Genomic DNA, 25,167 nt, shown 5'->3' with positions numbered 1-25,167 from the left:
TCTCTCTCTCTCTCTCTCTCTCCCTCTGTGATTCAGAGCTTTGCCGGAAGGTTCTCGGTCACTGGCTGCTTCATTACCGTGGTGTTTCTGCTGTGTTTGATGTATGGCTGTGGTGAGATAAAGGCACATGGGGAGATAGATGTGAGAGGGTGATATCAGAGGAAGTGCAGCTCCAGTGCAGATTTACTATCTAAATCAGAAACACTGATAAAGAGTCTCTCTGCAGAAGATACATACGCTCCTGTCTGCGTCAGAGAGGAAAATGAAAAATGTGGGAAAAATGTGTGTGTGTGTGTGTGTGTGTGTGTGTGTGAATATGTGTGTGTGTGTGTGTGTGTGAGTGTTTGTGGATGGGCCCTGACAAATTCAGTATTATAACAAGCAACAGCAACAATAATACTACTACTAAATATTATTATTAACAACAAAATAATAATATTAAATAATAATAATAATAATTTACAATGTGCAATACCCCTCCCCCCACACACACTTTTTTGCAATTAAGAGTCAATTTGCAATTATCTGTAAGTATCTGTAAATAATAGTTATTGCTTTTTTATGTTGTGTATATGGTGGTAATTTTTCTACGTTTTTGCGTCTGAGTGTCTTGCTCTGATTATCTTATTTTATCTTAATTATTATTATTAGTAGTAGTAGTATTAGTAGTAGTAGTAGTATATAAACATTATTGTTATAATAACAATATAAATATCAACAACATTAACAACAGTGATAATAATAATAATAGCAACAATAATAATTACATAAACAACAATAATAATTATAACAACTGTAACATAATGATGATGATAATAATAATATTAATAAAATTCTAATAACATACATATCAGTAACAGCAGTAACAACAACAAAAACAATACATCAATAATAATAACATGATAATAATAATATTTACAACATCAATAACAATAGTCTTTATTAATACAGCATTCTTAATACAGGAAGCAGCAGAAAGCACGTCACAAAAAAGTGATTCATTAAACAGTTAAACAGTTAAAGGAATAAGAAGTGATTTTCTTCTTCAAGTAATCAATGATCAAATGTTCAATAGAAAAATAAAATATCAAAAGCTAAATTAAAGCTTTATTTCCAGGCGTTTCTCTTTGAACCCTGTTGTGATTTTTAATTACACCAAAAAAGAGCCTAACACCCCAATCAAATAGCCTGGAGAGCAGATCAGTGAGCTGTAGTAGAAGAACAGTGTTCACAGAGAGTCTGAGCACCACTGTGGCCAGCCTGAGAAGGTATACTGGTATAGACGATACTGTCCAGCAGTAGTCTGCCTGCAGGTGGTGTGTGTGTGTGTGTGTGTGTGTGTGTGTGTGTGTGTGTGTGTGTGTGTGTGTGTGTGTGTGTGTGTGTGTGTGTTCTGGCAGTGAAGCAGGGGTATCTCTGTGTCTATGGCCAGTAAACGCGAGGGTCTTCATGTAGTCCACTGAAATGAGCAGTAGACTGTTACTGCACAGTCTGTTCAGGCTCCAGTCCTGAGGGGAACCAGAGAGGACTTATCAGCTCAATGCACACAATGGCAGGGTCAGGAGGTCAGCTGACTCTCCTTCCCTCACTGGAACATCAGTAAGTGCATTCTGCTGTACGACAGCTATGAGCCTGTGTCATGATGCTGTTACTCAGACTCTGTTATCTACTGAAAATAAAGCCTAGCACGCTCTTCTGCCAAGTGAGCTTAGACTTGGTGCCAGTGATGATCATGCTGTAAAACTTCCAGCGCAGTTTTAAGCACGTAAAAAATGAGGCGTTGATGTTGATAGACTTCATTCCAGCTGTGTTGAGCCTGTACACGGTTAACCCATGTGTTTCTAGGTAGAGACAATACTTTGGATTATTATGATTAAGTTTGAACATTATTATTGTGGACAAGGCCTTGTTTTGCAGAAAGAAACCCTGTTCTTTCTGCACAATATAGAAAAAAAAGTATTGGGACACCCGGCCATTCATTGTTTATTTGAAAATCAAGGGTATTAAAAGAGTTGATCCTGCTTCTGTTGGAGTAACTGTCTCTACTGTCCAGAGAAGACGACTTTCTACTAGATTTTGGAAGAGCATTGCCATAAGGATTTGATTGCATTTGGTGGCAAGAGCATTAGTGGGCTCAGGATCCCTAATGCATTTCCAAAAAAGGTACTGGATGGAGCACCGTCCATCATTCCAGAAAACACAGATCCACTACATATATATAATCCTAATCTTCACACCTGACATTACGCATGGGCCAAATTCCAGCTAACAAGTCCATGTGATGCTTGCATTGATAGCCTTACTGGAAACCAGAAAGTTTTGTCCACTGGTTCCACATTGGCCCCACAGATGGATGCCAACCAGAGTCAGTAATGGGACCAGGAGAGGTTAAACCTGGGACCCATCTAGGTTCTACACTGCGTATGGGATCTAGATGGGACTCCTGTGAGATTATGATGTATTGTATGTTATAATATGGCCCATTTAGGAAGCCCAACTGGGTCCCAGTAAAAACCTATATACAAAGGTTTATGTTTATCTGCTCCAGAGAGTCCTATTCTTTTGGCAAAACGTCTCTACATGGACTGGACAAGCTGTGTGTGCATTTGCACATTTCTGTCACTTTCTAAACAAAACAAAAAGAGAAAATGTTTATTCAGCTCTCTTTGAAACCGATCTAATTGGATCTCCCTGGTCTCCCGGACCCCACAGTGCCCCCGGTTTCAGCCCCCCGGTGGGCATCTGTCTGAGCTTCAGCTGCCATCTCTAATGAAGAGATTAGTCAGTGAGAAATACTTTCACCCGGCCTAATAATCCAGCCAGAGTTTATTAGTGCCTGTGTCTAGAGAGAGCAGCTGCCCAAGCCTCCTTGCAAACACGTCCGTCCAATACACTCATCCAGTGCACTGACCACACACTCAGACTGGAACTGGGACTGGGCCATTGCTGTCTGCTCTGCTTTGCTGTTGGCAGCGTTCCTGATACTCGTTTGTGCAGAGCAACATGTAAAAATCACGTGCTGTAGAGACTCCGATCTCTGACAGTTTGATAGACATCTAGATGGTCTCTCAGAAGGTTTGATAGACATCTAGACGGTCTCTCAGACGGTTTGATAGACGTCTAGATGGTCTCTCAGAAGGTTTGATAGACATCTAGACGGTCTCTCAGACGGTTTGATAGACATCTAGACGGTCTCTCAGACGGTTTGATAGATGTCTAGACGGTCTCTCAGGCGGTTTGATGGACATCTAGACGGTCTCTCAGACGGTTTGATGGACGTCTAGACGGTCTCTCAGACGGTTTGATGGACGTCTAGACGGTCTCTCAGACGGTTTGATAGACATCTAGACGGTCTCTCAGACGGTTTGATAGACCTGAGGCTGAGCAAAAGTGTGGTGCTTCAAGTGAACTGAGTAGTTAGCCCAGCCCAGTCACTCTGGCTTTTGGCACCCTGGTGCTGCATGACCACCAGCTCCAGAATAAGAACGTCCAGGCTGGTCTACTGTGACCTGTAACTGTTGAGTTTACATTAGAAACATTGGGAAATCTAATCAGCCATAACATTAAAACCACCAGAGAGTTGAAGGAAACGTTATTCATTACCTGGTTCTAATGGTACCTGTCAAGGGGTGGAATCTGTACATTAGGCAGGAAGTAAACAGTCAGTTCTTGAAGGTGATGTGTGGAAAGCAGAGCCTAAAAATCTGCGACACTTTGACAAGAGACTGGGGTGTTCGGGTGTGCAGCGGTCAGTACCTGCCAAAAGTGCTCCAAGGAAGGACAGCTGAGGTCATGCTTGAATGTCATGGGCAATCAAGGCCCACTGATGCTCATGATGCTAACATCAGTCTTGGTTCCAGATACCTTGGGAGGTCTTGTGGAGTCCAGGCCTTGATGGATCAGAGCTGTTTTAATGAGGCAGGTGGTTTTAATGTTATGGCTTGGTCAAATGTGATTAACATGCGTTTTAATTCGGGGCATGTGATCAGTTGGCCGGAGAATAATTCTGTACTGGTTGAGCTAATAAACTCATTTTTGGGAAAATCCAGTGATCAGTGGTGTTTCCACTGCTGTGTGCCGTAGCCGACACACTTTTACAAACTGCAGCGTTTGCATAATGCCACTAGTCCACGCTCAGTTCTCACAAACATTAAGTGAGTGCTAAATTCTCAGCGGGGGTCACGGTGTGATTATACCTCGGCCCCTGAGAGCAGCTTTCCTGAGGGGAGCGTTTAGCAGTTAAGAGACTCTCAGCACTTTTCAGTAATAGCGTTGTAATATCAGAGGCGGCGGGACCAAGCAGCGTTTAACCTCCTGCACAGCAGGCGCAGCGGAGCTGAGGCAGGCCGCGCTCGGGCCCTGACTGCAGGCCAGCGCAGACAGAAGGATTGATGCCGGGAGCCGGGGTGGCCATGTTAAGGGAACAATAAGCAAAAATTTCCTGCACGCCAAGCAGGAAACGCTCACTTACATCACAGTGGAAAAAGTGTGGAGTGAGCAGTAAAGCAAGGACCAACACCACACACACACACACACACCTTGCTGCCTCTAGTACACACAAACACACACCTCACTGGTTTTTGCACACATCCACACACACAGCTTTTTCTCTCTCTACCTCTTTTTCTCTTCGTCTCTCGTACACACACACACACACACACTCATAAGGACTGTAAGATAGCTGCATGCTGAATATGCATATGCTAACAGTGAGTCATTCTGCAAAGCAGGTGCTATTTCCATGCAGCAGTTTTCTAAATGTTCATGAAGAGCATCATTTTTTAATGCTCACCCCCCCCAAAAAAACACATTGTCCCACATCAGGCATAACACTCTATTAGTCCCGGTGCCTCTGATATTACAATTTGAGGGCAGACGTGTCCTGAAGTTTAGAAAAGAGGCCTTGCAACCTGAAGGCAACCAGTTTAATCCACTCCGCGTCAGGACACGACTGAAGCGTCCTTAAGCAAGACCTCTAACCCCCAACTGCTCCAGGGTGCCGCAGTTAGGGCTGTCCACCACTCCAGGCATGTGTGTGTGCTCGCTGTTCTCTAGTATGTGTGTGTGTGTTTACTGCACAGATGGGTTAAATACGGAGGACACGGTCATATGTTTGCAGCACAAATGCCAACAAGTATCCTTTTTATCCAGAAACTGGAGCCATATTCACAATACTGCGTGACGGGGTGGTAAATTTCATCATCACCAAATTTCCTAGATCAGCGAACACACAAGCCCATCAGTTCAAATGATCATTTTATTTGCAGTAAAATGGTCAAAAGTAGGTCCAGCTGTAAGTCCAAGTGGTCCAGCTGATTAAGGACATGCCACTATGAGGTCCGAATCCCAGGCCATGCTGCTTGCCATCAGCAGCCAGAGTCAGAGAGAGCACAGTTAGCCTTGCTCTCTCAGGGGTGGGTTGATGGCACTTCCTCCTCACTTCCATCACTCACTCCTGGTGTGATGTTGGTCAGCACAACCGTCTGTTAGCTGTTGAATCGGAGCTGGGGAGCCGTGCTTTCCTCCGAGCACGCTGGATACCTAGCAGCTAGAAAAGAGGCGGATATATTGGAGGAGGCAAGTGCTAGTCTTCACCCTCCTTTTTTGGGACGTTGGGGATAGGGGGTTGGGCTTCCATATTGGGTAGAATAATGGGGTAAAGTTCTCTGTTTTGTGTGACGGGGTGGTTGGGTTTATGGATCCTGATTAATATATCAGTATACTGCTTGTATATCAGGCTCTTGTACTAGTATATCTACACTGCATGTCAACATGGGGTACAGTTAGTTCTGAAGCACAACACACACACACACACACACGCGTAGGCCTTGACCGCTCAGGTATTTTGTGTTCTGTAAGCTCTCTTTCGAGGAGTGTTTTCAGGGGCAGACTGATTTATTCTCAGATAATGTTCACACTCAGAAATGCCCCCACAGTAATAAATCAGCCGCTGCTACAGCGTGCCTAATGGCCTGGAAACTTGATTTCCTGCCACTTCAGCTGTTCTACAGTCCAACCCAGTGAGATTAGTGCTGAATTACGAGAGTCACAGTCCCTCACACTTTCTCTCTCACTCATACACACACACACACACACACACACACACGCATGCATGCATATTCAAAGAACACACAGGGCTGACTGCACATGCGCAGGTAGGCCAGCGGTTCAGACTTACACATGTTACACAAGTCTTAATGTGCAAAACTAGCTTCACAGAGAGCCGACTGTGTAGCATCAAATGTAACTTGTACTACATAATATGTCCAAATGTTTGTGGACACCCCTTCTAATGAATGCATTCAGCATCTTTAAGCTGCACCCATTGCTGACACAGATGTGCAAATGGACACAAACACACACACATATTGTTTAGTCCCTGTAGAGAAGAAGTACTGCAAAGGACTCTCTGGAGCAGATCAACATCATGACCCTATTGGCACCATGCTGCCTAATGCCAGGTGTGGGCTGTAGAGGGGTATAAAGAAAGCCCCCCAGCATTGAGCTGTGGAGCTCAATGCGCTATATGTGTGTGTATAAAGTGCAGAATTAATTAGTTTGACTATCACAACCTTCTTCCTACCCACCAATTTCTCTCCATCTCAGTGCTCTCTCTCCCTATCTCTCTCTGTTTCTCTCTGTGGGGCCTGAGGGCTTAGTGTAATGGCTCTACTAACAACTACTCTGCCTGCCCTGCTGCACCTCTGCTCCGCCACGGTGAGAAATGCAAAAATGAAAGAGTACGAGATGGAGAGAAAGTGATATGGGAAGTGGTGGAGCAGGCGAGAGGGCTGGGCGGAGTGTGTGTGTGTGTGAGAGAGAGAGAGAGAGAGAGAGAGAGAGAGAGAGAAGGCAGCAGACAGAGCAGAAGAGGAACAGCCCTCTTCATGTCTGATTTGGAGAGTTGAAAGTGCTCACAGACAAAAGCGGGGATGAATAGCTGTTGTCTGCTCTCAACTCGTTTTATGCCTGGTGTCCCTTCACAGGAAGTGCTGCAGCAGAGTGTGTGTGTATGTGTGTGTGTGTGTAATTACAGTACATTTAGAGCACCTGCTTGCATTAAATGAAAATGCTCTTGTGAAGGGCGTACACTGATAAGGAAGGAGTGGGTCTACATGAGGTGTCATTATCCTCTACTGTGGATGACTTGAAGACACACACACACACACACACTAAAACACACACACACACACACATATATGATCAACACAAAAGGTAGCAATAAGTAGTGTTCTAGCTCTTGAGCTGAAGTGCACACCAGCTACCGCAGTTCATCCACAAGATCCACTTTAGGAGGGAGGTGTGATCTCAGACAACCTCTGTTCCAGTGTGTGCAATACAGCCTGGGGGATGTTGACAATACCCTACACACACACACACACACACACACACACACACACACACACACAAATACACATACACCAATCAGTCATAACATTAAAATGACCCCTATAAAAGGGTGGATCTACATATTAAGCAGCGAGCGAACAGTCAGTTCTTGAAGGTGATGTGTTGGAAGCTGAGGGTAAGAATCTGAGACACTTTGAGAAGAACCGAACTGTGATGTTCTAGACAATGACTGAAGGGTCAGAACATCTCCAAAACATCAGGCATTAGGACTTGTGGGGTGTTCCCTCCTGGTATGCAGTGGTCAGCACCTACCAAAAGTGCTCCAAGAAAGGATAACCTGTGAACCAGCAACAGGCTAATAGGCGCCCAAGGCTCAGTGATGCTCACGAAGGCCCCGCCCACCCCACAACTTACAGGACTTGGTCTTGGTGGAGTCAATGCCTCGGTGGGTCAGAGCTGTTTTGGTGGCACAAAGGGGAGCTACTCAATGCTAATGCCAGACATGGTGGTCCAACATCCTGACCTCACTAATGCTCTTGTCGCTGAATGCCATCAAATCCTCACAGCAAAACCCCTAAATCTCCAAAATCTAGTAGAAAGTCTTCTTCTCTGGACAGTAGAGACAGTTACTCCAACAAAAGCAGGAGAAACTCTTTTTTTTATATACGCCTTGATTTCAGAAGAAACAGTAAATAAGCAGGTGTCCCAATACTTTTGTCCAAATAGTGTACATTGTGCAGCACAGTTTGTGTGTTTTCCTCCATGAGGAAAGCCTCTCAGACATGCAAGACAACTGTAGGCCCTAGTCGCACATGTACTCACACTGTCTGTAATCCCTTCTACAGCAGCCCTCCGGCTCCGAAGCACACGCAGGCGTGCGGCGGCCGCTGGGCTCCGTACTGTGGAAGGGGGATGATTTATAACCAGCCATATCTAATGGATTGCCCCGCTGCAGGAGAAATTATGAAAAGAAATTAATTAGCCTTTAGCGACCCTGCTGTCTGTTTCTGTCTCACTCATGCCCCCCCCATCCAACCCACCCAACACAGCGGAAGGGTGGGTGTTGGGGGGCTTGGATGAGGGAGAGGAGGAGAGATGGGATGAAGAGTGTGCCTCTTTTAGCCTCTGACACAGGGCTGCCTGCGCTGGAGGTAATTAGAATTTAAATAGGCTGCTCCTGTCATGCCAAAGATCTGACCGACCTATTACTCACCCTCTCTCTCTCCCTCTCTCTCCCTCTGTCACACACACACACACACACACACACACACACACACACACACAAACACGTTTGTTTTACTATATACAGTGAGGACCACCACTGATTTGTGTTTCATTATAGTTGAACTAAACCTAACCTAAACCAGACCAGTTGCCTTCATCCAACCCTATCCTAACCCTCACCCTTCTCAACCCTAGCCTAAACCTAACCCTAAACCTAAACCTACTTAGCCTAATCTTAACCCTAGCCTAAACCTAACCCTAAACCTAAACCTACTTAGCCTAATCTTAACCCTAGCCTAAACCTAACCCTAACCCTAACCCCATACCTACTTAGCATAAACCTAAACCTACTTAGCCTAATCTTAACCCACCTAAACCATACCTAACCCTAAACCTAAACTATCTTAGCCTAATTTTAACTCTAGCCTAAATCTAACCCTAAACCTAAACCTACTTTGCCTAATCTTAACCCTAGCCTAAACCTAACCCTAAACCTACTTTGCCTAATCTTAACCCTAGCCTAAACCTAACCCTAAACCTACTTAGCCTAATCTTAACCATAGACTAAACATAAACTTACTTAGTCTAATCTTAACCCTAGCCTAAACCTAAACTAAAACTCATTTAGCCTAATCTTAACTCTAGCCTAAACCTAACCATAAACTTAAACCAACTTAGCCTAATCTTAACCTTAGCCTAAACCTAAACTAAAACCCATTTAGCCTAATCTTAACCCTAGCCTAAACCTAACCATAAACTTAAACCTACTTAGCCTAATCTTAACCTTAGCCTAAACCTAAACTAAAACTCATTTAGCCTAATCTTAACCCTAGCCTAAACCTAACCATAAACTTAAACCAATTTAGTCTAAACCTAACCCAAACTTATACCCATTTAGCCTAATCTTAACTCTAGCCTAACCTTTACCTTGACCCCACTAACCTGAACCCTAACCCGGGTCTTAACCCTACTAAACCATATTTTAACCCTAGCCTAACCCTAACTCTATTAAGTCATATCTTAACCTAACCCTAAACCCAACCCAAACCTTAACCCTACTAAACCATATCTTAATCCTAGCCTAAACCATAACCACACAAACCTGACAACTAAATTAAACCTTAACCTTAATAACCCTAATCTTAATCCTATCTTTAATCCTACTAACCTTCTTTTTAGCCCTAACCTTGACCCTCAGTCTGAGTTGTTAACACTCATAGACACCAAACTAATAACTAATAACTAATTAATAACTAAAAATAAACACATTTTCAACCATTTCTAAGCCATTTCTAAGCTATAATTGTAGTATAAAGCAGTATCAGAAAAACTAAACGGCCTGTTCATCTCTGCCTGTAGTTTGGCCTGTAGTGCAGTGATTTCAGAGCTAGTTTTCTCACATATGACCAGTGTGTCCATTATAATGGAAAGAGGCCATTTTCAGTACTGGTTCCCTCAAAATCAACAGATGCAAAGTCTTAATATCGATTAATATCAATCAGTATTACCTAACGATCAGCACCCTCCTATCCTATCTAGATCCTGCAGCTGCTGAATGGTTTGCTGCACTCTTGGTGAGCATGGAGAACCGCAGGGTCTGCTGCTGCTGCTGCTGGAGTTCAGCTTTCCTGTTGGCTCTTTCCTGAGTGGAGCTACAGCAATTTGCAGAGACTTGAAAACCCCATCATTTCTAATAGCACTTGTGGGTCAGAAAACAGCAGAAAATCACCACCGTCCTCCCTCAGCTGAAATGGCCCCAGGATGCTTAGATAGCAGCACTTTCAGACTGACCTTCTGGCGCACAGCAGGACTGCTGGCATACAACCCTGCAGTATGCTTTCTCACTGAGAGATCTAGCTAACTAGTCTTTGTCAGTAGTTAGCGAGTACAGTCTGTACGTGGTTTTGCATTTCAGGGTCATTTCAGATCCAGGGTGACATTTCTATTACAGTTCAGCTCGTAAATCACACAGGGAACAGGGAAAAGCTGTGGAATTAGAATTACTGAGTCTAATTAAATGGGGAGCGCTTATCAGATGGGACTGTGCTGAGACTGCTGTTATCCTATAGCGCTCATCTCTCGTGGTTCCTGAGCGCTTTTGCAGGATGATCCCACAGTGCATAGAGAGGGAGTTCAAGTTCAGTACTTAGTTCAGTACTTATAGTAAATGTGATGCTCATGCTAAAGCCATGAACACAAACAGTGCACATACTCAAATACTTAAAAGTAAAAAGTAAACAGTGTTTATTATTAAGGAATGTTTGTTTACTAAATGTACTTTTTGCTAGATGGCTGCTATGGTGTATCAGATGGTTGCTATGGGGTTGCTAGGTCAATGCTAGGTGATTACTAAGGATTTACTAGGTGGTTGCTATGGTGTTGCTAGGTAGCTGCCAGTTGGTTGCTTTGATGTTGGAAGGTGTTTTTTTTATGATGCTGGCAGGACCTACAGTGTTGCTAGGTGGTTACAATAAATTTAATAGGTTGTTGCTATGGTGTTGATAGGTGGATGCTATGGGGTTGCTAGGTCATTGCTAGGTGGTTACTATGGATTTACTAGGTTGTTGCTATGGTGTTCGTAGGTTGCTGCTAGGTGGATACCATGGATTTACTAGGTGGTCGCTATGGTATTGCTAGGTGGTTGCTATGGTGTTGCTAGGTAGCTGCCAGTTGGTTGCTATGATGTTGGAAGGTGTTTTTTATTATGCTGTCAGGAGCTACAGTGTTGCCAGGTGGTTGCTATGGATTTACTAGGTTGTTGCTATGGTGTTGCTAAGTAGCTGCTAGTTGGTTGCTATGATGTTGGAAGGTGTTTTCTTTTTTTACGATGCTGGTAGGACCTACAATGTTGCTAGGTGGTCGCTATGAAGTTGCTTAGTCGTTGCTAGGGTGTTTCCAGGTGGTTGGTTGCTAGGCCATTGCTAGGTGGTTACTATAGATTTGTTGGGTCATTGCTATGGTATTGCTAGGTAGCTGCTAGTTAATTGCTATGTTGTAGGAAGATTTTTTTCATGATGTTGGTAGGTGTAGCCAAGTTGTTGCTAAATAGCTCCTACAGCGTTGCTATGGTGTTTCCAGGTGGTTTCTAAGCTGAACAATCTGGAGTTAGATCAGTACTGATAACTCAAGCAACCATAATTGCCAGTTTTTCTTTATTTGGTGGCATGTGAGGCAGCCTGATTGTGAGGATTTGATTGTATTCAGCCATGAGGGCATAAGCAGCACTGATGTTGGGTGATTACTTCGGCAACTCCAACTCATCCCAAAACTTCTGGATGGAGCTCTACCGCCATCATCCCAGAGAACACAGTTCTTCCACTGCTCCACAGCTCCTCAATGCTGGGGGCTTTATACCCCTCTGTAGCCCACGCCTGGCATTAGGCCATTAGAGGTCGTGCACAGCCCGTTCTCCTATCAGTGTTTTTTTTTCCGTGAGGTTGAAGAACCTCATTTGTTTAATAGGCCACACTGTGGTAAACAGGCGTGCTATTAAGGGAAGATACTTAACGAGGATGTGCATTCAGGGATAGGTCACACACACATAAGTGGAGAAACACTACCCCCCTCCAACTCTTTGCAGGATCCTGGAGATTCTCCAAGTTCTAATCTTCCTGTTGCTCTGAGCTAACTCATGTATCTGTAAACAGTTCAAGTGCTATAATAGAAGACAGAACCTGCTGCTTTTACACACACACACACACACACACACACACACACACACAGACACTGATTTTCCTACTGCAGTCATTCGATTCCTTCTGCTTCTTCACTCGCCCGCCCTCCCTTCTCTTCTCTCTTTCATTCTTCCGGACAGAGCCACTCCCCTCATCTCTGAATCCAGCCGACTACAAATAAGCGCTAATAAGTGTCAGGGTTTATGCCCCTCACAGGCCCGCCAAACGCAGTTTATGATTGAGCCTGAGCGGTACGTGATTAATGAGATAGGCCTCCGTTTTCCTGAATGGCTCTGTAATCAGAGATGGCACACATCTCCATTCTCCAGCAATCAGGTTGGGGCAGGAGATGGCAGCCCATAGCTCTCTGAATCACCACCATTCACACTGCTGTCAGACTTTTATTATCACATAGGACTGAAAGCGCTCTCTCCACCAGCCCCTGTCAGCCTGAGCACCTCAACAACAAACCACAAACTGTAAACTCTAAACGGAGGCGGCTAAACAAGGACATTATGACAAACACACAAAGGCAATGACATCAGAGCGGAGATCCAAACACTGCTCTGATAAGGCGGCTGATGGATTCAGTGTTTGACATCTAGGGCCAGCGGAGGCCTCGCAGAATGAAAGTCAAGCCTTATTCGAAGCAGACCCGCAGGAAGGATCTCGGGAAGAAACACTTAATGTCAAGGGATCTCAATTGAAGTCATTTTGAATCACTTTGTCCGAATGTTTGCCCATGGTTGGACCTTCATGTACCAAAACCAGCTACCAAACACAGTATCAACATATGGAATCACCTCCAGACCTTTTATCTCCTCAATTTGTCATGAATTAGTGCGGGAACAGTTCACTCCTGGCCTTAAAACTGCTGTCCATTTACTTTTGGCAAATTACTTTTAGCGAGACTATGTAAAAAATGGGTGTAATTACTGTAAAACTGCACTTCAGTCACATCTTGATTGCTTCATTCCGAATCACAGAAGCAAAAAGTGTCACTGTCCACATACCTCACAGCAATGCTCCTCCAAACTTTACTAGAAAGTCTTCTTTCCTGGACAGTAGAGATGGCTACTTCAACAAAAGCAGGATCAACTCTTTTTAATGCCCTTGATTTCAGACGAAACAGTGAATAAGCAGGTGTCCCAATACTTTTGTCAATATAGTGTTTATAGTAGTGGCCTATATTCATTTACCTAAAATATGAAACGAGTATACAGGCCTAGTCAATGGCCACTTCTGCGTATACCTCTCACATCTGTAGCATGTGACCGGGGTGTACAGTCCCATTTACCTTTATTAGCATCACTGAACTCGCCCCCACTGTACGCCCGAGCGTTCAGCGGCACAGAGACTGGGGTGATTATTGGGGATTTTCCATCATCAGAGCAGCGACAAAAAAAAAACTGATGTCTTTTTCCAGCTGGCCTGAGCCTATGAATAGCAAATTCCCTCTTGAGCTGGAAAAACACACACACACACCATAATACACACCATTTCCTTTAGAACTGCTCACATGTAATGCTGAACTGTGCTGAACTCCAGTGAACTGACAGACTGAACATGCTCCACTAATTAAGGCTTTCATGTCCGAATCAATTTCTGTGTGTGTGTGTGTGTGTGTGTGTGTGTGTGTGTGTGTGTGTGTGATCTCGAGCAGGTCTGGAAATGGCCTTACAGACTGAAGAGTTTCTTGGTGGTGTGTGTGGTCACTGTCTGTGCCTCTTGTCCACACACTCAGGGCCTGATTTATGATTCAGTGTGTGTTTGCTGTGAATGATGCCGTCTGATGCAGCTGAGGACAAGAACAGCATTTGCTTAGTGGAGCTATTTTGGTGTGAGTGAGCTTCATCCCTCTGAGACGGGAAGTAAAGATTGTACACCATCCAAAATAGCACTTATTATAATATTCATCAGATTTTCATTTTATACTAAATAAAAACACATTGCAAGTCATTCACTTGGATTTAGGGCTGGTACTGATCAACTGAGTAAGTCAAAAAAATGATTATATTATTTTTTATCATTAATCATGTTGGAGCATTTCTATTGGTCAGGAATAATTCGGAAATAATGTAAAGAACAACAATTGGTTTCGCAAAAAGTGGAAAAAAAATCCATGGTTCTGTTTAGAGCCAACTCAAATAACCACCAGTAAAAACTCAAACTTACCATTGATTTACACTGAATATCACTTTCATCTCCAATTACAAAAGTAACAGGATCTAATTCCGTAAGTCATTTTTAATCATTATGTCTGAATGTTTGCCCATGGTACCATCATGTACCAAATCCAGCTACAAAACACAGTATCAACATACAGAAAGACCTCCAGACCTTTTATCTCCTTATTTTGTCATGAATCAGTGCGGGAACGGTTCACTCCTGGTCTTAAAACTGCTGTCCAATTACTTTTGTCAAATTACTTTCAGCATAATTCCAACCTATTAGCTATGTCAAAAATGGCTGCACTTTAGTCACATCTTGATTGCTTCATTCCGAATCGCAGAAGCAAAATGACACATTGTCAAAGAGTCACTGTCCACATACTTATGGACCTGACGGTAGATATCCACATATACATACGTTAGCATAATTCCAACCTATTAGCTTTATACTGTATCAGAACTTCATTATAAAGGGACCAATAGAAATGACTCCTCTGTGACTTGGAATAAAATCTTTTTTCCTTCTCCTGTAATAGACTAACGCTCTTGTCGCTGAATGCCATCAAATCCTCACAGCAATGCTCCTCCAATGTTTTCCATTTTTACTTGTAAAAACTTTAGCTACACCTATCTATAATTACTTTTATTTATACTTTTATTATAATAATAATTAATTTTGTATACTTTTATTATAGTAGAAATTGTAATTCCACATTTTTACACTGCAACTAGTGTAGTAAAGGTCCAGGTCCACATGTCCCTTAATGAACGGGACGGTTCAGACTGGTTGTGACGGGTATTTAAGGAAATGGGCGGTTTAGATCTTTGCACTTTGGGCTTTGACTAAAACAGTCGTCAGAATTACACTGTAGAATTACAATTTCTACTGCAGAAAGAATTTGTAAAAAGTAACGAGTAAAGATGTGATATATTCAGTGTAAATCAATAATAAAACATGATATTATTACAAGTAAACATTTCATAGCTGATCTGATTTTTTTCCTACAAAAAAAAAACTCATTACAGAGAGAGTTTTTACAACAGTGAAATAAGGTGAAATAAACACTCTAGTATTATAGAATTACATTTTCCAGCAATTATTTGGCGGTTCAGGCTTTTAATGGATAAAATATGTAATATTTTATTAAAATACTGCACCAGTCAAAAGTTTGCACACACCTACTTAAATGTGTGCTGATCTTCATCATTAAAGTAAAAACCCTAAAACATTTCATTCAAATTCTGGTGTGAGCAATATTCTGTGTTTTGAAAAAAGAGGACACTAAGGACACGTGGGTATCATGGGGGGGGCAGTAGGCCTAAGTTGTAGGTTGGGCTAAAAGGAGCTGATTGGGTCACACAGGCTATTAAAGCTAATTACTGTTTTTTTTGTGAGTAAATGTGTGTGTATTAATGTACATTAACATGCTGTAGCTGCAGGGTTTGAGAGGTTTTTTCACCCTCACACACACACACACACACACACACACTGCCACGGTCCTACAGCTTAGGCCTACTGAAACCCTCCTCCAGCCAAGGCATCCTAAGTACGGTGGATACCCGTGTTCCCAGTGTAGAAAATAAAAATATGGTGACCCCAGCATCTGAATCAGATGTCATTATTGTTGTTTTAAGTAAAAAATAGTTACAAGTTTTCTAGTAAGAACTTGTATCGCTAAAAAAGCTCGTCATAGAGACCCCCCAAAAATCTGTCTAATAAATACCTGCTTTCTGTAGGAGTTTGGGCAGTTTTTTCTCAGAGCCGGCCCGAGGCATACTCTAATGACCACCAGGGGGCCCCGAAGATATCATGATAGAAATATATATTTTAAAAATAAATTAAATTGGATAATGAAATAGTATTACACAGATAAAAGAGATGTTTATATGAATTTATTTTCATAGTTGGTTCATCAATACTACGCTAATCAACTTCTGCTGTTAGCTGCTGCCACTGTTGGGCAGTCGATAATGGCCCGGGCGCTTCAGCATATTGCGCAATATCTCTCTCTCGGTAAACCGTCAGCTCCCGCATTATAGGCTTCCGCTTCCTATTTTTCTGGCTCAGGGAGAAAGGGAATTGTGCAATATGCAGTGGTGGTCGGAGTTGCTGAGGTGGTGGTATGGGGGGCCCCAAATAGAAATCTGCCTAGGGCCCCATAACGGCTTGGGTCGGCCCTGTTGTTTCTCCAGAAGTTTTTACAATAATCAAATTTCCATGAATATTTATTCATTATTATTCTTCTCTTTCTGAAGTGGTTATCAGTTAATGTACGATGTTAATAACTGATCATAACTTCATTAACGTCTGTAGTGCGTCTGTAGTGTACCAGCCCTAAATCCTAGTGAATGATAATGGCCATGCATGGCAGGGCCCTGGGTCTGTCATCGCTATGCAGACTAGCTGCCAACCAGGCATCTGTGTGGTCATGTGGAGAGCGGAGAGCTTACAGCAGGATTGGGCTCCTCGAGCTGCTGAAAGGCTTGAGCTTAATCAACTAATCAACACAGACGATTCAGACTTCACACATTAGCCTGATGGATCAGTGCAGCAGCAGCAGCAGCAGCTCTGTCCACTCTCAAACTGCAGGAACCACAAACTGGGTTATTAACTCAAGAACCCAGAAGATCTGGCAGGGCTGGCTGTTAAAAGGGGCACTTATTTTGTCTATATCTAGACATGCAGGCAAATCTGCCCTCTGCAACCTCTGCAACATCAGAATAGTTATTAAAATGTATTATCTTGAATAAAATATAAATAATAATAATGATATATAATAATATATAATATAACATAACATATACTAATACAAAACTTAATGACATCCATAGGAAAATGAAACCAAATCCCTCTGGTGGATTATCTGTGTACTGCATGCACCAGAAAAATACATACAGATTTCTAAATTTGAAATTACTTGATTACAAATGTTAAGACAACTCAGAGACTTTTATGTTTTGTATGTTTAGGTCTGTTTAAAAACCTGCTGTAAGAATGTGAATTCCGATATATAATAAAAAAAATAATAATACTAAAATAATAATATTTGCAAGTGTTCTTTTTTCTATGTGGTCTGAATGTGAAATTATAAATTTAATAAATACAATTATTTGATGGTTCAGGCTTTTAAGTGATAAAATATGTAATATTTAATTAAAATACTGCACCAGTCAAAAGTTTGGACACACCTGGTTGAATGTGTGCTGATCTTCATCATTAAAAAAAAACATTTCATTCAAATTCTGGGGTGACCATATTCTGTGGTCGGGGGGGGGGGGGGGGGGATTCAGTAGGCCTAAGTTGTAGGTTGTGCTTAGGCCTACTGAAACCCTCCTCCAGCCACGACATCCTAACTGTGGTGAATACCCCTGTGTCCCCAGTGTAGAAAATAAAAATATGGTGACCCCAGCATCTGGATCAGATGTTGTTATTGTTGTTTTAAGGATGCTGATCAGAACATATTCAACTGGGTGTGTCCAAACTTTTGACTGGTACTGTATATAATGTATATTTTCATATAAGAATTGTCAGAAGCAGCACTACTGTTTACTGGGAAGATTATAGCTGTATAAACATGCAGTCCTGATGTGAGCTGAGCCGGCTGTTTGCCCCCACTGTGATAAATGAATTGTACACAGTTACTGGAGGATTAAAATTTGGATTAAAAATATGATTAGCATTTTGGGTTTATTGTTGAAACTGGTAACTTGTCCTTTCTTAGACGTGACTGTAGTGGTTATTCACTCAGCAGAGAGTTTTCTAATCTATTTCCATCATGTCATATTTGCTGGCATTGTGTTCTAGCTTGACGACACACTGCACGTTTCTGTAAGTTGGCCAAAATTGCATATTCATTTGAGAAAATCCAGCGTACACTGATTTGTCCGGGCCTTTGTGTACCAGCTTAGTTAATGAGGTTTTTAATGCATTTTTGCTTGTGCTTACAGACACGCACCCGAATTTCAAGCCTGATTACTTCCACTGTGAGTGTGTGTGTGTGTGTGTGAGTGGATAGAGAGAGAGGGCGAGGGGGGACGGGGGCGGGGGCGGGGGCGAGAGAGGCAGGCTTTGGTCTGCAATGTCTCTGTCAGGTGTGTAGATGGACAGTGTAGACGGACAGTGTTGTGAGCTTATGTGTCTGTCAGCTGAGATGACAGCTGCTTTGTCCTTTTCACTCATTCCCTCTCTCTCTCTCTCTCTCTCTCTCTCTCTCTCTCTGCAGATCGGAGCATGAGCTGGACTACGACTGCTATCAGGAGGATCTGTATGACAGGTACTGTCAGTGCTGTCCTCCACTCATGGCCGGCCTTTCACTCCGAGCGCCGTCTGTCAGGCAGGACAAGAAGCTCAAAGCCACCCCATCGCTCAGCCCCTGACTCAGCTCTGCTGTCACTGCGCTCACACGGGGGTCCCCGTCTGGCCCCTAATAGCCTGGGTGGCCGTGCGCAAGCGAGAGCACAGTGGCAACACGGGCGTTCTGGGTGGTTCTGAGTGCCGCTGTCCTTCAAATCTGTCTTTTCATCAGACTTTAAAGGAGCTGTGTGGAGATGTTGATGTTAAAGTTTCATGTAATGATGAAATGAACGGAATGATGCAAGGGAACGGAGCGCCGGGAAAGAGGTCCACCTCGGGAATCAGGCGGCTGCAGGGTCGGGAAGGTTATTCCACCCTTTGGCTTAAAGGCCTTTATCAATCAGATTCACATTACAGCATCCCGCCCATGTGGAACAGTCTAGCAAATGCTTAGCAACCACCTTAGGAACCCTAGCAGATGCTTAGCAACTACAAAGCAACCACTTGGAAAAGTGTAGCACATCTGGGATACCATAGAAACCACTTTGGACAACCACCCAGTACAAACAGCATAGCAACCACTTGGAACAGTGCAGCAACTCTCTAGTAACTGCATAGGAAGCACCTAGCATACCATAACGACTTTTTAGCAGCACCATAGCAACTACTTGGAACAGCATACCAACCACCTAGCAACCACATAGTAACACCCCAGCCACCAGCATAGCAATATCATAAAAACTGCTTAGCAACTGAATAGCTGCTAATTAGCAACTGCATAGGAACCGCTTTGGATACCATAACAACTGCTTAGCAGCACCCTAGAAACCACGTAGGACAGTTTGGAAACTGCCTAGCAACACCATAGCAATCACAAAGCATGGCCCATAGAAACCACTTAGGATAACCTAGCAAATGCTTAGCAACAGCATAGCAACCACCTTGCAACCATTGTTTTTTTTTTTAGGAAATGCAAACTTATAGGAAACTGGTCCCATGTTTCTGTCCAGTTTTACGTGTAAAAGCCCGACCCGTTCGTGTCCATTTTTAGACCACCTTTGTGCGATGGCTCTGCTCTCGCGTAGAGACGGGCATTGGTGTGAGAGCTGCTGATGAAGCGCTCTGAGAGGAAAGCCACCTGAGCTGCGCGTGCAGCCGTTATTCAGAGTGTGATAAATGACCGAGGTTCGCTCTGTGTTTTGGGTCTGTGCGAATGTCAAATTATGCAAATGTGCAAAAGTGCAATTCAAGTGCATATTTGCTTTTGCCCTGTATTTGTATGTGTATGTGTGAATGAGTGTGTGTGTGTGTGTGTGTGTGTGTGTGTGTGTGTGTGTGTTGTTCGTTCATACTCATAATTGCTCTGGGAGCTGACTGCCTCCCTCATGCAGCGTGAAGGGGACACAGGTCATTCATAAACCGGAAAGTCAGCACATTTAAATTTGACTTGCAGGGAAATGTAGACTCACAAAAAACAACACAAACAAACAAACAAACAAACAAACACAGTCGCCTGGAGAACAACCTCCTTCTTAATACACACACAAATTAACTGTCACTCAATTTACATCGATCAGCCAAAACAATAAAACCACCTGCCCTACATTGTTAGGTCCAAAACAGCTCTGATCTGTCGAGGCATGGACGCAGAAGGTGTCCTGTGGTATATCAGTAATTTTATCTACTGAAGGTTTTTATAATTTTGCTTATTTCTTATTTATTGGATTAAACAAAATGTGTATGTGTCAAAAGAATAAGATCCTTTTAGTAGATAAAACCACTTTCAAGTTAGAAATTAAAAAAATAAAGTATTTGGACACCTGCTCATTCATCGTGTCTTCTGAAATCAAGGGTATAAAAAGAGCTGATCCTGCTTCTGTTGGAGTAACTGTCTCTACTGTCCAGAGAAGAAGACTTTCTACTAGATTTTGGAGATTTAGGGGTATTGCTGTGAGGATTTGATGGCATTCAGCGACAAGAGCATTAGTGAGGTCAGGACATTGGATGAATGATCACCGCCCCACCTCACATTTGGACATGTAGTGTATTTAGACTGAGTGTTAGAGAACTGTGCAGTGAGTGTGTGGTGTTGTCCAGAGCAGAGCTCCACCAGGCCCACGGTTGGAGTTGGAGATGAGCTTCTGACAGCTGTAAATAAACAGCAGTAGGAGTCTGTCTGGAGCTTCTTCTGTCAGAGCCATCAGCAGGACTGTCCTGTGGCCAGACTGACTGTGCCCTTCACTGCCAGCTCGCTGAGGAACAGACTGTGTGAGAGAGAGTGTGTTTGTGTTTGTGTGTGTGTGTGTGTGTGTGTGTGTGTGTGTGTGTGTGTGTGTGTGTTGTTTGAATGTGTGAATGGCAGTAGATCTACACACTTCTTTCTCCGACAGACATGAATACTGGGTCATTTACGTGTCTGACCGCTGAGGCATCAAAACTCTGCCTGCTTTGAGGCTGAGTGGATCAGATTATACTGGGGGATTGGATTGGAATGGGGGATTTTGGACACACACACACACACACACACACACACACTAAGATCCATACACCTACAAGCACAGTCAGATTGCATTGTATGTGTTTATTTATTAGATTTACTACTTTGATGCCTAAAAGGTTTTTCGGCCTGCTTAGACAATCAGTTCTACTGTCTATAGCACCTTTTAAAATGGTTCCATATATACATTATATGTGTGTGTGTGTGTGTGTGTGTGAGAGAGAGAGAGAGAGATTTAGTCATCATTAGACTCTCAGTTGTAATGAGGCATGCTAGCTAATAACTTCTATTGCACAGTTCGAAAACAATGCAGTGTGTGTCTGCGTGTGTGTCTGCATGTGTGTGTGTGTGTGTGTGTGTGTGTGTGTGTGGTTTGTAAATAATATTTATGTGTGTCTGTCTATGGTTGTTAATGCATTAAATTGTTTAATTTGCAGATTTATTTACAGCAGAGAGAGAGAGATAGCGAGGGGTAGAGAGTGAGGGAGAGAGAGCGAGGGGTAGAGAGTGAGGGAGAGGGGTAGAGAGTGAGGGAGAGAAAGCGAGGGGTAGAGAGTGAGGGAGAGAGAGAGAGGGGTAGAGAGTGAGAGAGAGGGGTAGAGAGTGAGGGAGAGAAAGCGAGGGGTAGAGAGTGAGAGAGAGAGATAGCGAGGGGTAGAGAGTGAGGGAGAGAGAGCGAGGGGTAGAGAGTGAGAGAGAGAGAGCGAGGGGTAGAGAGTGAGGGAGAGAGAGCGAGGGGTAGAGAGTGAGGGAGAGGGGTAGAGAGTGAGGGAGAGAAAGCGAGGGGTAGAGAGTGAGGGAGAGCGGTAGAGAGTGAGGGAGAGAAAGCGAGGGGTAGAGAGTGAGGGAGAGAGAGCGAGGGGTAGAGAGTGAGAGAGAGGGGTAGAGAGTGAGGGAGAGAGAGCGAGGGGTAGAGAGTGAGGGAGAGAGAGCGAGGGGTAGAGAGTGAGGGAGAGAGAGCGAGGGGTAGAGAGTGAGAGAGAGAGAGCGAGGGGTAGAGAGTGAGGGAGAGAGAGCGAGGGGTAGAGAGTGAGGGAGAGAGAGCGAGGGGTAGAGAGTGAGGGGTAGAGAGCGAGGGGTAGAGAGCGAGGGGTAGAGAGCGAGGGGTAGAGAGTGAGAGAGAGAGCGAGGGGTAGAGAGTGAGAGAGAGAGCGAGGGGTAGAGAGTGAGGGAGAGAGAGCGAGGGGTAGAGAGTGAGAGAGAGAGAGCGAGGGGTAGAGAGTGAGAGAGCGAGAGCGGGGTACAGAGTGAGAGAGAGAGCGAGAGTGGGGTAGAGAGTGAGAAAGAGTGAGAGAGGGGTAGAGAGAGAGAGAGAGAGAGTGAGAGCGGGATAGAGAGTGAGAGAGTGAGAGAGGGGTAGAGAGTGAGAGAGAGTGCGAGGGGGTAGAGAGTGAGAGAGAGCAAGAGCAGGGTAGAGAGTGAGAGAGAGAGAGCGAGAGCGAGGTAGAGAGTGAGAGAGGGGTAGAGAGTGAGAGAGAGAGCGAGAGCGGGGTAGAGTGTGAGAGAGAGAGCGAGAGCGGGGTAGAGTGTGAGAGAGAGAGAGCGAGGGGTAGAGAGTGAGAGAGAGAGAGCGAGAGCGGGGTACAGAGTGAGAGAGAGAGCGAGAGTGGGGTAGAGAGTGAGAAAGAGTGAAAGAGGGGTAGAGAGAGAGAGAGAGTGAGAGCGGGGTAGAGAGTGAGAGAGGGGTAGAGAGTGAGAGAGAGTGCGAGGGGGTAGAGAGTGAGAGAGAGCAAGAGCAGGGTAGAGAGTGAGAGAGAGAGAGCGAGAGCGAGGTAGAGAGTGAGAGAGAGTGAGAGAGGGGTAGAGAGTGAGAGAGAGAGCGAGAGCGGGGTAGAGTGTGAGAGAGAGTGAGAGCGGGGTAGAGAGCGGGGTAGAGAGTGAGAGCGGGGTAGAGAGTGAGAGCAGGGTAGAGAGTGAGAGCAGGGTAGAGAGTGAGAGAGAGTGAGAGCGGGGTAGAGAGTGAGAGCAGGGTAGAGAGTGAGAGAGAGAGAGTGAGAGCGGGGTAGAGAGTGAGAGAGAGTGAGAGAGGGGTAGAGAGGGGTGGAGGGCTGACAGTATGAAGAACGAGCCGTCAGGCTGGAGGCAGCGCTGCATGAGGAGCTAATTCAGCTGCTCCACACTGATGGGCGATAAGCGCCTGACTGCTCTCTCTCTCCCTCTCTCTCTGTCTCTCTCTCTCTCTCTCTCTCTCTGTCTCTCTCTCTCTCTCTCTCTCTCTCTCTGTCTCTCTCTGTCTCTCTCTCTCTCTGTCTCTCTCTGTCTCTCTCTCTCTCTCTCTCTGTCTCTCTCTCTCTCTCTCTCTCTCTCTCTGTCTCTCTCTCTCTCTCTCTCTCTCTCTCTCTCTGTCTCTCTCTCTCTCTCCCCTTTTCTTAACCACTCTCTCTCCCTCCCTCACTCTCACCACTCTTTCCCTGTCATCTCTCTGTTCTTACATACACCCCCCCCCCCCCCCCACACACACACACACACACACAACCACCACCACTGTCCACCTCTGTTATATACGAAAGAATAGACTAAGAGAGACCGAGAGAGAGAGTGAGGCAGAGAGAGTGAGGCAGAGAGAGTGAGGCAGAGAGAGAGAGGCAGAGAGAGAGAGGCAGAGAGAGAGAGGCCGAGAGAGAGAGAGAGAAGGAGAGAGAGTGGAGAAGGAGGAGAGAGAGAGTGGAGGAGCGAGTAGGGAGGGTAGAGAGAGCAGAGCGAGGGAGAGAAGCCGCTCATTGTCTCGGCACAGGATTGCTTTCTTTTCCAGCAGCAGATCAAAGCTCGGCTTCCCGCTGTTCTTTACACACTGCAGCTCAGCTAAAGACTTCACCTCCTAAAGAGAGTGTAAGAATCTAAAGCCTCTCCTCACACACAGCGCAGCCGGAGAGGCATTACCGCACCGCTGTGTTGGTGGCCTGCAGATATATATTTCAGTGTGTGTTCACGGTCCTGTGTAGCGCTAGTGTCTCTCTCTCTCTCTCTCTCTCTCTCTCTCTCTCTCTCTCTCTCTCTCTTTCTTCCCACCACACATAAGCTGCTCATTTAGCCGGCCTGTGTGTGTGTGTATGTGTGTGAGGATGAACAGGGCTGGAGATTTAGATTTTCTTTAAGAGAAGAGGCTTTCCCTCAGCTTCATCCGAACACAGCGAGGCCTGAGTGGCATTCACTGCAATTACCGCACCTACGCCCAAATCACAGAACAACATCCCCGCACCAATTAACTGCAGTCACTTCAAAGCTTGGTTAATAAAAAAGCCCCAGCCTCCAGCAGTCTGCTCTCGCCAAGCTCCCGCCAAGCTCTCGCCAAGCGCGAGGGCGAGCTGTTTTAAGCACTGGTTGACACTGGACATCTAAATAAACACCGTCCAATTTGCGAATGAACTCTCCAGCGCTCGGAACGGCAGCTGCCAGAGGAGTATCTGTGTAATTGTTTACTCGGGCTTATCTGCTCAGTCGTGGATTAGGAGCTTCTTAAAGGCTTTCACTCGTCTTAATCCGGTCTTCTTGACACACCCGTAATCAGCGCGCCATTTCAGCCGTCACTCAACAATAAGGCGCGGGCTGACCTGGTCACTGTGGCTTCAGCGCTGTCCTAACGTCCTGAAGATAACTGTAGAAGAATCATTACTGAATGCATCCAGCTCCTTTAAAACATGACCCTATCGACACCATGCTGCCTAATAATGCCAGGCGTGGGCTATAGAGGGATATGAAGCCCCCCAGCATTGAGGAGCTGTGGAGCAGTGGAGGAACTGTGTTCTCTGGAATGATGGTGGTGGAGCTCCATCCAGAACTTTTGTTTGGGATAAGTTGGGGATGATAAGGTGGGTTGTTGATCCTCAATCCAACCTCCTGACCTCACACTGTGGCTGAATGCAATCAAATCCTCACAGCAATGCTCCTCCCAAACCTAGTAGAAAGTCTTCTTCTCTGGACAGTAGAAACAGTTACTCCAACAAAAGGATCAGGATC

General features: G+C 44.6%; 1 protein-coding gene across 1 annotated transcript in view; it reads left to right on the top strand.

The window, feature by feature from the left end:
* Nucleotides 1-25,167, top strand: part of LOC140575120 (heterogeneous nuclear ribonucleoprotein C-like) — an 81,455-nt gene that overhangs the window by 41,251 nt on the left and 15,037 nt on the right. Inside the window, exon 3 of the mRNA XM_072695288.1 lies at nucleotides 18,643-18,693. Within this exon, the coding sequence (XP_072551389.1) occupies nucleotides 18,643-18,693 (51 nt within the window). The remainder of the gene's footprint in view (nucleotides 1-18,642; nucleotides 18,694-25,167) is intronic.

This window comes from Salminus brasiliensis, chromosome 13 (genome assembly GCF_030463535.1).
Source record: "Salminus brasiliensis chromosome 13, fSalBra1.hap2, whole genome shotgun sequence".
Lineage (NCBI taxonomy): Eukaryota > Metazoa > Chordata > Actinopteri > Characiformes > Bryconidae > Salminus > Salminus brasiliensis.
Note: the sequence above shows the minus strand (reverse complement) of the source record. Positions and strands in the feature narration are given on the sequence as shown.